This window comes from Saccostrea echinata, unplaced genomic scaffold (assembly GCF_033153115.1).
Source record: "Saccostrea echinata isolate AGI-Se365-2 ecotype Australia unplaced genomic scaffold, CSIRO_AGI_Sech_v1 ptg000054l, whole genome shotgun sequence".
NCBI lineage: Eukaryota > Metazoa > Mollusca > Bivalvia > Ostreida > Ostreidae > Saccostrea > Saccostrea echinata.
The window spans coordinates 18,471,851-18,485,573 of NW_026889803.1; the positions used below are offsets into that span (position 1 = coordinate 18,471,851).

General features: G+C 33.0%; 2 protein-coding genes across 3 annotated transcripts in view; one reads left to right on the forward strand and one right to left on the reverse strand.

The window, feature by feature from the left end:
- The window catches only part of LOC133171662 (ATP-dependent DNA helicase Q4-like), a 153,570-nt gene that overhangs the window by 101,036 nt on the left and 38,811 nt on the right, over positions 1 to 13,723 (reverse strand). The window lies entirely within an intron of this gene.
- Positions 1,007 to 12,186, forward strand: LOC133171663 (pyrokinin-1 receptor-like). Its single transcript, XM_061306453.1, has 2 exons — positions 1,007 to 1,277; positions 10,610 to 12,186. The coding sequence occupies exon 2, from the start codon at positions 10,610 to 10,612 to the stop codon at positions 11,861 to 11,863; it is 1,254 nt and encodes a 417-aa protein (XP_061162437.1). The 5' UTR covers positions 1,007 to 1,277; the 3' UTR covers positions 11,864 to 12,186.

Sequence of the window (13,723 nt, forward strand, 5' to 3'; positions counted from 1 at the left end):
GTCAATCCAAACGTGTCCCGAAATTCGTAGTTTTAATAATTTCCAGGTAAAAAAGTTTCTAAACACGCCTTCAATATATTTTGTTGTGAAATTCTCTAGCAGCATTTAAGTTATAATATCATTTAAAAATTTTTAGAAAATGTGAGCTTCAAATCTGTGTTCCAGCCCCTTTAATTAAAATAGGGGGAAGTAAAAGTAGTTAACCATAGGTGTATCAAACCACCCTTCATTTTAAAAACTTTTTCCTATAATTTGCTTAGAGGGACAGGTGAAGACTCCATAAAAGTTAGGCCTAGGTTAGACCTTGACTAACCTAGATTTATAGTTCTCATTCATTATGTTTGAAAGATACTGAATCTCCATGCAACCTCCACCCCAATATCGTAAAAAAAAAAAGGGGGCATCTATCTCCAATTTTTTAAACCTCCATGTAATACGAAACACACATTTTTTTTTGGCCTGAGGTTTAAAATTTAGTTTGACATCATAACATTTGGTTACAATAGAAATATTGCATGTGTTAATTAAATGTGTGTTTTAGATTGAGAATAACAAAAAAAACATTTATTCCAAATTTATTCCACATACTGTGGGTTCAGTTCCTTTACAAAAACAAAGGACAAAAATGATATTAAAAAAAAATGAAGAGAAAATTAGAGTCTTTCAATGCCTGGCAATCAGAGTGTCTGGTGCTTTAAGTACACTAATAATGATATGGACTATGTGTTACTGCCCAAAGGACAAGTAAACTCAAAGTATTATAATGTCTAACCCTGTATCCTGATTATACAATTATAGTAAAGAATAGAATATCAAATGCCTCAAAGACAAACACCCTCTTGTTCTTGTGCTACAAATTTCCCCCCATTTATTGGTGAACTAAGTAAATCAATACTACATTATGCAGACATATCAGACCAAATAACAAACAGAAACTAATTAATTAAGAAGGGTTTCATTATGCACTTCTGACTGACAAATTTGGAGCATGTTTTTGAGATGATGGAAAATCTGCTAACACTGTGAAAGAAAAATGTTTTGTAAAATTTGTATGAATTATTGGAAGTGAATATTACATGTCCCTAGCTTGAAGACTGTAGTATCTGAGAGATCTGGCATACAGATTTAGAATTCACCGATGTTGAAATACAGCACTGTTTTAATCCTAGAATATCATTTTCAAAACTTGTGGTTTGATGCTTTCCAGTGGGATGATAAAAAGGATCTTTTCATATCATAATATGACTGAGGATAAATAAAAAAAATGTAATGACTGGGTAAGTTTTCAAATATTAGACTTCAAATTTTATTCACATTCAAATTTAGATGAAGTTATTTTGCTCTGAAGTTGTAATTTCAAGTAAATCTATTATCTTGTTTAAAATAAGATGAATCTAACTGAAAAAAATCAAACGACTGAAAGTACGAAGGTTAATAGAAAAGTTCGTCAACACAATGATTTACAGAAAATTTATTGTGTACATTGAAGAATGACATACGTATGATTAAATTCATATCTTTTATTTATTAGTATGTAAAAAATCAGGTCCATTTACTAAAATTTTGAAAATATACAATGATTTTCACTGTGCTGTCATAGGATATACAGAGTAATCACTTGACACTTTTTGACGTTAGATGACGTGACAATCTGATTCCTAACCTGTTAAGCTTTTTCACAGTTTTAAATATCTTTCAGCTGAAGACTTTCAATGTCTTTTTCCAACTTAAAACTTGATTAACTTTACTTGTTAGTTATTTAACATTTACTTTTGTTACTTTATTTCTAAAATATATCTTTTGTGGCAACTATCAGATATTAGGGAGATCTGATAAATCAATGTCTACCTAGTTAAGCAATCAGGTATGGAAACAATGCAAAATCAAAAGGCGCAATGCATGTCCATGTGATAAGTGGGGTACTGGGGTATCGCAGGAGTTGATCATAAAAAATGTCAATCTTTCTCTTCTTACAAAGCTACTACCATTTGGACACTTGTCCTAGATATGTGTACGTAATCCTTAGCAGCATCTAAAAACATTTCAGCCTCTTTCGGGCATTTTCCTGTCTGCAGACGTAATTAGCTCAATTCTCCAAGATATCAATGATGTGGCCTTTCGTGACTGTTTTTAAGCATTGGTTATCTATATTTAGCAATAAAACCGTCATAAACCCTCCGATTTAATTCAAAATTTTGCAAAAAGACATTTCAGAAATTTTGTAGTGACAAGTGAAATGTCATATATCTTCATGCTCTATAACAGTGCAGTTTTTAATTTCGATAAAAAGTTTATGTAATGTAAACTTGTGAAAAAGTGACATGCTATGTGAGGCTTGTTTTATCTTAGTTTTTGAAGATCATCGGAAAACACCATATGAAAAACACTATAAATTGTATTTATATGAAAATACATATTATATTTTTTTTTCAGCAGAGTTTTATTAGTTTCATGCAAATCAAGCTCGCTCACAAGAGAACTTGTTGTGAACTTTTCTATCAACCCTCCTACTGGAAAGCCCTAGCTAGCTAAGCAATGTTTGCAATTTTAAATTCATCAGAATTAGTTTGAATTTAAATTTCCTGTTGTATTGAAATATAAGGCGTAATAAAAAAATATGTTTACTTACGGTTACCCGCAACCCTATATTTAATCACCGACTCAAATTTTTTTTTCGTCGTAAAATCCCGAAGTCACTCGCCGGTCAGTTTAAATTACATGCATCTTAATCAGTCAAGCATTTGAAAACAAAATTGAAATTACTAGAAACAAAAAGCACCACACAATGGTAAAACTGTTTTGTATTTCAACAATTCATGTGAATTTGTGTATAAAAATATTCAATAAAACTAGATGAGATCTCGTTGCGAGCAACGAGTAGGTCTTCCGTCCGATTTTTCGATAAGATGAGTTATGATTTTGACTATGATCTTTGTTAAAAGATAATAATATATAGACTTCCCTAATTAGATTTCATTCTTTTGATTTATATAACATTATCAAAGAGCTATAGATGATACGCTTTTGGCCCCTCTGAGCCCCTAGTTTGAGGGGTCAGCCCCTTTCTCTTGATATCAATTGAAAGGTCTTGTGATTTTGAAAACGTTTTGTTCAAGAAATATTCAGATTTTTCCTTTCGTTGTGGAGATATGCTGAATGGAAATATTTAGGGGCCACCCCTCCAAGTCCTTAATGGGGCCGTTTGACAAAATCTGAAAGGGTGCATATTGTTTAGAATATTATTCTGACCATCTTTTGTTCAGCATTGCATATCGAAATATTCTCCCTTTTCGAGATATAAAGCGTCAAAGATTTAGCATTCTGGCCCCTTGTGACCCCTTATTACGTAACGTATGATCAGAATCTTATCATATATTGTTGTAAATCGTTAAGATAAACATCTTTGCTTCAGTAATGTGTTACAGATTATTGATCGTTAAAGAGTTATAGATGAAAAAGTATTGGCCCCTCTGAGCCCTTAATTTGAAGGGTCAGCCCCTTTTTCTTGGCATCAAATGAAAAGTCTTGTGCTTTTAAACATTTTTTGTTCAACAACTATTCAGAGATTTCTTTTCGTTGTGGAGATATGCTGAATGGAAATATTTAGGGGCCACCACTCCAAGTCCTTAATGGGGCCGTTTGACAAAAATTGAAAGGGTGCATATTGTTTAGAGCATTATTCTGACCATCTTTTGTTCAGTATTGCTTATCAAAATATTCGCCCTTTTCGAGATATAAAGCGTCAAAGATTTAGCATTCTGGCCCCTTGTGACCCCTTATTACGTAACGTATGATCAGAATCTTATCATATATTGTTGTAAATTGTTAAGATAAACATTTTTGCTTCAGTAATGTATAACAAAATATTGATCGTTAAAGAGTTATAGATGAAAGACTTTTGGCCCCTCTGAGCCCCTAACTTGAGGGGTCAGCCCCTTTTTCTTGATATCATATGAAAGCACATATCATTTTGCACAACTTTTGTTTATGTTTTAACAAAATATTTACAGGTATAAAGATATGATAGAAAACTTGTCAAAATTTGCGAGATGCTTGTGAGCCTATTTTTCGAGCCCAGGCGAGCTTTGGCGCCTTTTGCACTGGAAAGATATGGACGCAAAAAAGCACATCTACAATCCCTCCTCTACCGTCACTGAGAATCTCAACTCAATATCTTTATTCGTTTTGGAGTGATTACCAGGACAAGCCGACCCTCTGAAAATCAGATAATTGTCTATATCTCACGACCGGAAGTGACGTCATCAATATAAAAAATTTCCAATAAGGTTCAGATCAATATCTATCAGATCAAAGTTTCATGAAAATCGACCGAGTTGTTTCCGAGAACTCGCGTGCACAAAATCGGTAAGAAAAAAAAAGAATAATAATAATAATAATAGGGAAAAAGAAACCGAACGAAAACAATAAGGTCTTCCGTTGGAGACGGAAGACCTTAACTAGATACTTATTGCCTAGGCAATAACAGGTCTTCCGTTTTCTTGACTTCTTTGAAAAACAAACAGAATCTTCTCAATAAGATTACTCTAAATAATTAACAAAAGTTATCTCAAGGCTTCCAAAGATATGTAAATACAAGTAAAAACAAACGGAATTACTTTCCTGTTTTCTTTATGTACTTCGTCGTGAACGAAAGTGCTCCAAACGAATAAAATGTTCATTCTACACCTAAATTATTCACAACTGATCATCCTTAAAAGTTTCCATGAAAAACTACTCAAGTTTGAGACAACTTCCGGGTTTTCGGTTGGCACTTCCGGTGAAAATGCATGGTTATGGTCTACCTAACATTCGCATTAGCCAAACATTTCTGTAAAAAGAAGAAAAAACTTTAAAAATTCACTTTTTTCATCGCTTCCTGTCACTACCGGAAGTGACGGCAACGTACGATTTTTACATGATGTAGATAAACTGAGGACTGACTATTAGTTCTGAAAGTTTTAGACTTCAGCAATGTACTGTTTCTGAGCAATTTGGTGAACAAAATCTCAATTTGAGGACAGAAAAACACGCGACCGGAAGTGCATTTTCATAAGATGGTTATCGTCACACTAGGCAATTGCAGCCTCAATAAAATATATGAAAACCATTTCAAAGACTTTATATATAAGCAATATTTTTGGGAAAGTTAAAAATCCCAATTACATAGTTTTCTCTTATAACCGGAAGTTGTCGTTTTTTGTTTCCAGTGAGACCAACACATATAGAAACTGTGAAAGAGATTCAATTATATGATGCAAGTTTTATTTCAAAAGATAAAAGATAAAATTTTTGATTTCTTTGATCACTTCCTGTGACGACCGGAAGTGACGGCTGACGCTCTTAACCCAAAGGGTTTTGCCTACTCATTAAGTTCTATTACTCATATAAGTTTGGTGTCTTAATCTCTTACCGTTTTTGAGATCTCACTTTGACAAGTTCTTATTTTGCGGACAGTAAAACACGCGACCGGAAGTGAATTTTACCAAGATATTTGACGTTACTCTAGACATTAGCAGTCTAAATAACATATCTAAAAATCATTTCAAATACTTCATCTATAAGCGATATTTATGGGAAAGTAAAATGCTCAAATTATGTAGTTTTTCGCTTATAACCGGAAGTTGACGTTTCCGTTTCCGGTGGGACCAACATATTTCGAAACCACAAAACAGATGCAATAATGTCATGCAAGATTTAATCAAAAACAGAAAAGTTAAAATTTTTGATTTCTTTGATCACTTTCTGTGACGACCGGAAGTGACGGCTGACGGATTTAAAGATATTCCACAAACCTACTTGTCATGGTCTATAATCCCTGAAAGTTTGGTGTCTTAATCTTTTACCGTTTCTGAGAAAACGTCCGGACATGAACTCTTTTGAAAAAACGGAAATCGGACATATCTGACGACCGGAAGTGAATTTTGCAAAATCCTTAAAAATGTTTTTAGTTTATTTAATTCTACATAATCCCTGAAAGTTTCAAGAAAATCCATCGAGACATCTCTGAGAAATCGCTTGGACAAAAAATGGGAAAAAAATAATAATAATAATAATAATAAACAGTACAATCACTATAAGGTCTTCCGACTGAAACGGAAGACCTTAATAAATAAAAAATCCTACCTACTGACCCTATTTTATTTCAGCAAGTAACTGTGCAGTAAAACAAACATATTTTTTGTTTGGCCTAAGTTGTGCTTCCATAACGAAGTCTTTAAAAGGCATATATTTAACAAAAAGAGACTAATTTATTATCTCTTAGCAAATTTTATTAAAGCAAATGAGTTATATTTTTTTAAGTTTTCTTTGTTTATCATTCCACTTATATGAGGAAATAGAAAATTCAAGTGCTAATTCTAATTTTCTACATTTCTGATTAAAACGGCTTAGCCAGAATACTTAGTATCGATGAAAATGTAATAAAAGACAACAACATAAAGTTATGTTAGCTTGGGTCACCAAATATCACACAAAATATTTTACCAGCACTTCTCTCTCTCTCGTGTCTTTAAAAAAAGTATACAGTGATAGTTGTTGCGGTGTTTTCAACAGCAAACTGTGCCCTACTAATAGACATTTCATACCTCCATCACAAAAAAAATTTCCTAAGTTAAAGTAATCACAATATCAACTATTTAGTTGTGTTTATGTTTTACCAGCTGTAAAATATTGAATTAGCTGGAAAGTTAACTTCACACATCAAGAACACAAGCAGACAACACTGGTGTACTGGATTTGCTTTCTTATGTTTTTACTCTCAATTTTTCTCAATTATACTTCTTTTTTTATTGATATATCAAAGACTTTACCAACAAATTCAGACTATACATGTAGCAATACATTTGCCAAAAAAAAAATTATACTTTGACAAATTCTGAACACCTAAAAAATGTTGCTGATATTCCTCTCATTAATGTGCATCACTGACTGCTAAAATATTCTAGTGAATTCATTCATGCCATTCTTTGGAGTGTGAAGCAGGGTATAATTTGTATTTTATATTAATTTTTGTGATTTTATTTGTAATTATCGACCGCAGGAGTGGACCATCGATTTGTGGTTCTACAATGTTATAAAGTGCACATGGAGAAATAAGACATTATTTTTAATTGGTTTGATAAAATAATTCCTAATGACAATATATACTTGCTAAAGTTATGAATGAAAGATTTTTAAAATGGCTAAATATTATGTCTGAATTGCTTTAGTATATATTTTTTTTTTCCTCATCTTCATAAGCTACATGTATTTATAAATTTATGATGTAATAAAAGGGTTTTACAAAAAGTACTCCCTTCCATGGCAGTGTTAAGATATCATTTCATTTTTACCTAGTCCTCTTACCATTGTTAAGCAAATATACCTACAATTGAGCAATACATGCACACCTTTACATGAAATAATTTTTTTTAGGTTCCTAACACAAGTATGCATAATATAACATAACAGCACTATTCCTGCCCCTTGCTGAGAACATTTAAGGTTTTGGATGTTTTGGTCACTGATGTCAACAATTGTCTTGGGCACTCCACATGCAAAGCACCATATCTGTCATTAATATTTTCCTGAGAAATTGAATTCTATGTCAGTTTTCCTTTTTGACAGGATTGGTTGAAAACACAACCAATATGACTGTGCACTACGTACTGCCACATACTGCTTCCCTTGTGAATTATTCACATCAAATTTTTTTTTATAGCTATTGACTACAACAAAAGTACATACTGTCCATAAATGCTAAAAATTCCAATCTGCTACTAATTGATAATTAGATGTCAGGGTTAGAAACTCCCTAAAATTACAACTCGCAAATAATTGCGAGTACCAACAAAGTGAACTCGCAATTTTATAAGACTACTCGCAATTTTCATATAAAGTTAAAATTTATATAAATTAAATACATGTAACTTAAGGAAAAAGTAACTACTGTACAATACACAAAATACAACTACAGTGTGACTTTTATTTAAATTACTGATTTAAATCAAAAGTATTGTGCTCTGTCATATTATATAATTTTGCTACAGTTTCAATGCAAAAAAAAAAAAAAAAAAAAAAAAAAAAATCAACTCGCAAGTTTTTGCGAGTTACCTAATTTTTAACTCGCAATTTGGGGCAAGTTTTTGCGAGTTACCTAATTTTTAACTCGCAATTTGGGAATTCTAACTCGCGTTTTGCGAGTTGTATATAGTGAATTTCGAACCCTGGATGTGAAATCAATATCATTGATGATCATGTTGATAGGTCTATGCATGATGCAAGGTTGATAATAGAAAAACTTGTTTGAATTAAGTTATATTGTATGAAATAAGGGTCCTGTAGAGGACATATTTAAGTTAATAAGGATACAAATTGTATAAAGCGTAAGTAAATAAATTTTTATGCAAAATTTTCTACTGCACGTAACCCTGTCTTACACTAAAATAGGTGAAAGAGAGTCTGGGATTTCCAGTTGCATATTTTTAGAAGACTCAGTAAAGTTATTTTCTTTACTTAGAGGCCCTGGATTGGGAATGGAAGTAGTTGTAAGCTGCATTAAGCGCTTTGCACTGCACTTAGCACCTGAAAATTGTTTGCTATATGAATGATGTGTTGATTCCTGAAGAAAACTGTCAATTTTGTTTCAAATTTTGTTACAAGCTGCCTTTTTCCCTAATTGAGTTGAGCATAAATTTAAGTTTTGAAATAAAATCCAAAACAAAGTCTCTGTGTTGTTAAAATATAATGAAAAATTCTTGGGAGGATATTTAAAAGTTGCACATTCCCGACAGTAGTTAAATACAAGTGGTTGCTATGACAGGTTTGTCTGTACTGTAAATTAAACCAGAAGTCACTGGAGAGACTGTAGCCCTACTGTTTTGTATTTTTTAATTATTTTGGAAGTGAGAAGTAGCACCTGGAAATACTTTTTATGTAGAATCATGTATCTTGATCCTATTTTTACTAATTTTTATTTTATGTAAGGGTATAACTACAGTGAATTCTTTTTTTGACATATTATTGAAGATCTACGCAAAATAAACTGCACAGGGAAGAAAAAATAACCCCACCAAAATCTATACACAATTAACAAAAGTATATAACTCCATTTCCTAAGTGTGTATTTATATATACCTGATTGAAAATTCAATCAAGCAGAAATTGAATCAATTGATAACATATTAGGCTCTACAGGTAAAATGTCACATTAATGTAGAGCTTGACATCAGACATAGTATCAGTTAAAAGCAGAAGACAAAACTAACAAGGAATCAAGATTCCAATACAGTCAAGAGCCTACCAAATACAATTGGTTGCACATATCAGTGAAATTACGTAAACAGAATTATGTATCTTAGTGTAGTCTACTTGTGTGCCAAGTTATACTGAAATCAGACCAAAACTATAAGAGGAGTAGTGTTTTGAAAACATTTCACAGAAAATAATTTCTATTTTTAGTAACCATGTCTACACCGTTCATCAAAATCATTAACCTATATAAAATATTATGTATCTCAGTGTAACTACTTATGTACCAAGTGATATTGAAATCAGACCAAAATTGTAAGAGGAGCAGCATTTTGAAATTTTTTCACAGAAACTTTTTATTGTAGTAACCATGGCAACATCTCTCATCCAAATCAAAAACCAGTAAACAGAATTTTGTATCTTAATGTAGTTTACTTGTGTGCTAAGTAATATTGAAATTAAACCAAAACTGTAGGAAGACTAGCGTTTTGAATGCACTTCACAGAAATTTCTATTCTTAGTAACCATGGCAGCACCGTTCATCAAAATCAAAAACCGATAACAAGAATTATGTACTTTAATTTAGTCTATTTGTGTGCCAAGTAATACTGAAATCAGACCAAAACTGTAGGAGTACTGCCTTAAAAGTATTTCACCGAAATTTCGATATTTTTGTTACCATGGCAACACCATTCATCAAAATAAAAAAAACGATATAAAGAATTATGTATCTTGGTGTAGTTTACTAAATGTGTGCTAAGTTATATTGAAATCAGATTAAAACTGTAGGAAGAGTAACATTTTGAAAAATTGTTTACAGACAGACTGACAGAATGGATGGATGGATTTTACATCTTTATACTATCATATATTAGACCTCTTCTGGTCTCTGACCAGTAGAGCTAAAAAAAATCTGAAAAGATCCATGTATGATGCAAGCATAAATCTTGGAGAATCAAAAAGATGAGCAAATCTGAACATTTCTTTAATCAGTAAACTCTATTCAAGAACGGCTACAGACAATGTTTGATGAATTAGACAACAGAATCATTACAACGTCAGAGTTATGATAAAAATATAAGTACATATATATGAAAGTTTTTTGCTGCTAACTTGTTTTGCAAGTTTATTTTTCTAAATTCATTTTCTCTTTTGGGAAAACATGTGAACTTTAAGGTATTGCGTAAAAACATGGGTTCAGTGCTCCCAGAAAATTAACATCTTCTCTAAATCAATATGTCAGAAACAGAACTAAAATGAAAATATTTACTTCTGAGTGACATTGAATTGGATTATTTTACAGTTAAGATTGACATTCAATAAATTTAAGCCTATAAAATATACTGTCTGACATTCATAGACTTCAGTATTTACTTTTCAGATGATGGCTGAGTGCAAAAATCTGAGTGAAGATAATTTCTCCATTCCCATTGAGCATAACAGCATGGAGTCCATTCTGGAAAAGAAAATGCACTTCATATTCATGGAGGTTGGGGTCCCAGCTGTCAGTGCTTTTGGATTAGTGGGAAACATCCTTAACCTGCTTGTGCTGACAAAAGAAAAAGTCAACCATTGTTTGACAAAGATGGAAAAATCAGCTCACATAGGATTAATTGCTTTAGCTGTGTCTGACTTTATGTTCTGTCTGCTGGCCTTATTGTTCACCATTCTGCCACCACAGGAAACATATCGTGAGCGAAATGGAGTCCTATACTATCGTTGGCTTGGAAATGGTTTCATCACTTTTTTCATCATCAACAGTACGTGGTTAATTGTCGTAATGGCAGGAGAAAGATATCTTGCCGTCTGCCATCCTTTTAAAGCCAGGAAACTGATATCACTCAAAAAGACCAAAATTGCTATCTGTCTGGTGTACATGATCTGTATTCTTTCAATAATACCACTGTTTTTCGAGTCAGAAATAGTAGAAACAACATGCATTGATGGTTCTAAGCTGTACAGAATTGAGAGGCGTAAAAATTACAGTGACCAAACACGAAGAATGCTATGGTCCATTATTTTCGATTTCATTCCATGCATTGCTCTCTTATTCTTTAATATTTGTCTGGTCTGGAAAATCCGCAGAGCAAAACGCATACGAAGAGAGATGACACCTGGACAGAGTAATGAATTTGTTATGTACTGCTCTTCAATGAAAAGCACAGAGGAGCAAGGCACTCGTTCATCCTCAAGATCTAACAACAGCTGTAATGGTTGCCCTAAAAAAGATCTGGCACAAAGCTCACTAATAAAAACCAGAAAACCAGGAATAGTTTCCCATCGCAGGCGAAGCTCTGACAGTGCCCTTAACAGTGTGACTGCCACATTATTGGCAGTGGTCGTGCTTTTTTTAATACTTGTTTCCCCATCTGAAATCATTAAGTTCATTTATGCTAAGATTCATGTAGTGGACTCTGTTGGAAAGAACAAACATTATTACTACCACAAGATTATACTGCATGTAACAAATTTTATGCAAGCTCTGAACTTTTCAATTAATTTCATCTTATACTGTGCTGTAAACAAATCTTTCAGAAAAACACTCCGTAACCTTTTTCCTTTCTGTCGACACAGTAGGCCCAAAGCTCGATTCATCAAACGTATGCCACCAACACAGTGTCATAACCTGACTTGAATACAAATTGTATTAATGAGGACTTCATTATTTGATGTTCTACCTGGTATGTCTTTATCATTTAAGTACAAAATGGACAAAAAATGGAGAGGAAATTTCTAATAGAAAAAGAATTTTTTGTTTTTGGAATGCTGTCCCAGGAACTATGCACAGTTCTCTTTAAAATGCTCAAAAGACAAACTTTGCGGATGGACAGGGTTGTGGATATTTACCATCAAGCACAATGCTAATCAGATTCCAATCATTTTTTAATGAACAATTCCATAAGCGTGTTGATCTGCAATGGTTATTAACTGTTTCAAAATATATTGTATAAATTTAATTATATAATCAGTCTATGAGTTGATTTCTTAAAATAAAAAAAAAAAATTGTCTTTATGTTATAAAAAATTTCACCATCCTTTAATGAATGTTGGCAACTGAAATCGTCCCTGATGAGACTTATGTCTACTGGTCTAAAAATTGTCGAAGGATACACACTGCAATACAGTAAAACACTGTATCCAGTGTATCAGTACCAGGGACAGATGATTTTGCTTCATTATAAACATAATTCATTACATGTTTGCTAGAAACATGTTTTTCTGTATACAATTTCCTTTTTTGAATTTTCACTTTGGTACAAAAGAATGGTATCTATAGCCTTCACCACTCCCCAAGATGGGGGAAGTCAATTATAATCACCAGACTCTTTATACTGCCATAATTTCTAAACTAAAAAAGACAGGGTTATTTTTTGAGAATTTATTGACATCTGTGCTTTGATGTTGATTATGAGTATTTGTCTAAATCATTGTCACAATAAATTGTCAACTGTGAATGTAATTAATAATAAATCAAAATGACTAAACAATTATTTTGACATACTGTACATGTACTTATTTTCCATGTGGGATTAATTTACCCTACATATGCCGAAATTTATCCCAGCATACAAACATAGGTAATCAAAGATTACGAAGCTCACCTCGACGAATGTTATCTACATGTAAGGCAAATTTCACATCATATTTTTTTTCTAGTTAGGGTACATCCCAAGATCAATATCCATGCAAGTTTGATTTAATTATAGACCTGCTCAAAAAAACTTTTGAACTGTTTAGTAATCAAGAAAATTTTGGTCAGTTCCAACATCCAAAGCAAGTCTGGAAGTTTTCATCCTTAGATGCACCATCTATGCAAGTTAAATCATAACAGGCCATAATATTATATAGCTACTCCAAAAAAATTACCCTGGTCACTCTTCTGGAAAATGTACATCAGATTCAGAATCCAAGGCAAGTCTGGAAGTGTCCATCCCTAGATACATCATCCATGCTAATTTGGTTAAAATATGGCTAAAATTCACTCATGTGGAAAATCTAGGTCAGATCCAGCATTCGAAGCAGGTTGGTTAGTGTACATCCCTAGATGCATCATCCATGAAAGTTTGGTCCAGGTAGGGCTTATAGTTACTTGGGAATGAGACTACTCCTAAATCTAAACCTGGTCTCACATGTGGAAAATCTAGATCAGATCCAGCATCTGAACAAGTGTGGTAGTGTCCATCCCTGGATGCATCATCCATGCAAGTTTGGTCCGGGTAGGGTTTATAGTAACTTGGGAATGGACCTGCTCCTAAAACTTTAACCTGGTCACTCATCTGGAAAATCTAGGTCAGATCCAGCATCCGAAGCAAGTTTGGTAGTGTCCATCCCTAGATGCATCATCCATGCAAGTTTGGTCAAGGTAGGGCTTATAGTTACTTGGGAATGGACCTGCTCCTAAAACTTTAACCTGGTCACTCATCTGGAAAATATAGGTCAGATCCAGCATCCGAAGCAAGTTTGGTAGTGTCCATCCCTAGATGCATCATCCATG

Bases quoted from the DNA above. Each gene is read 5' to 3' on its own strand.
- LOC133171663 (XM_061306453.1), top strand. From the start codon at position 10,610: ATGATGGCTGAGTGCAAAAATCTGAGTGAAGATAATTTCTCCATTCCC.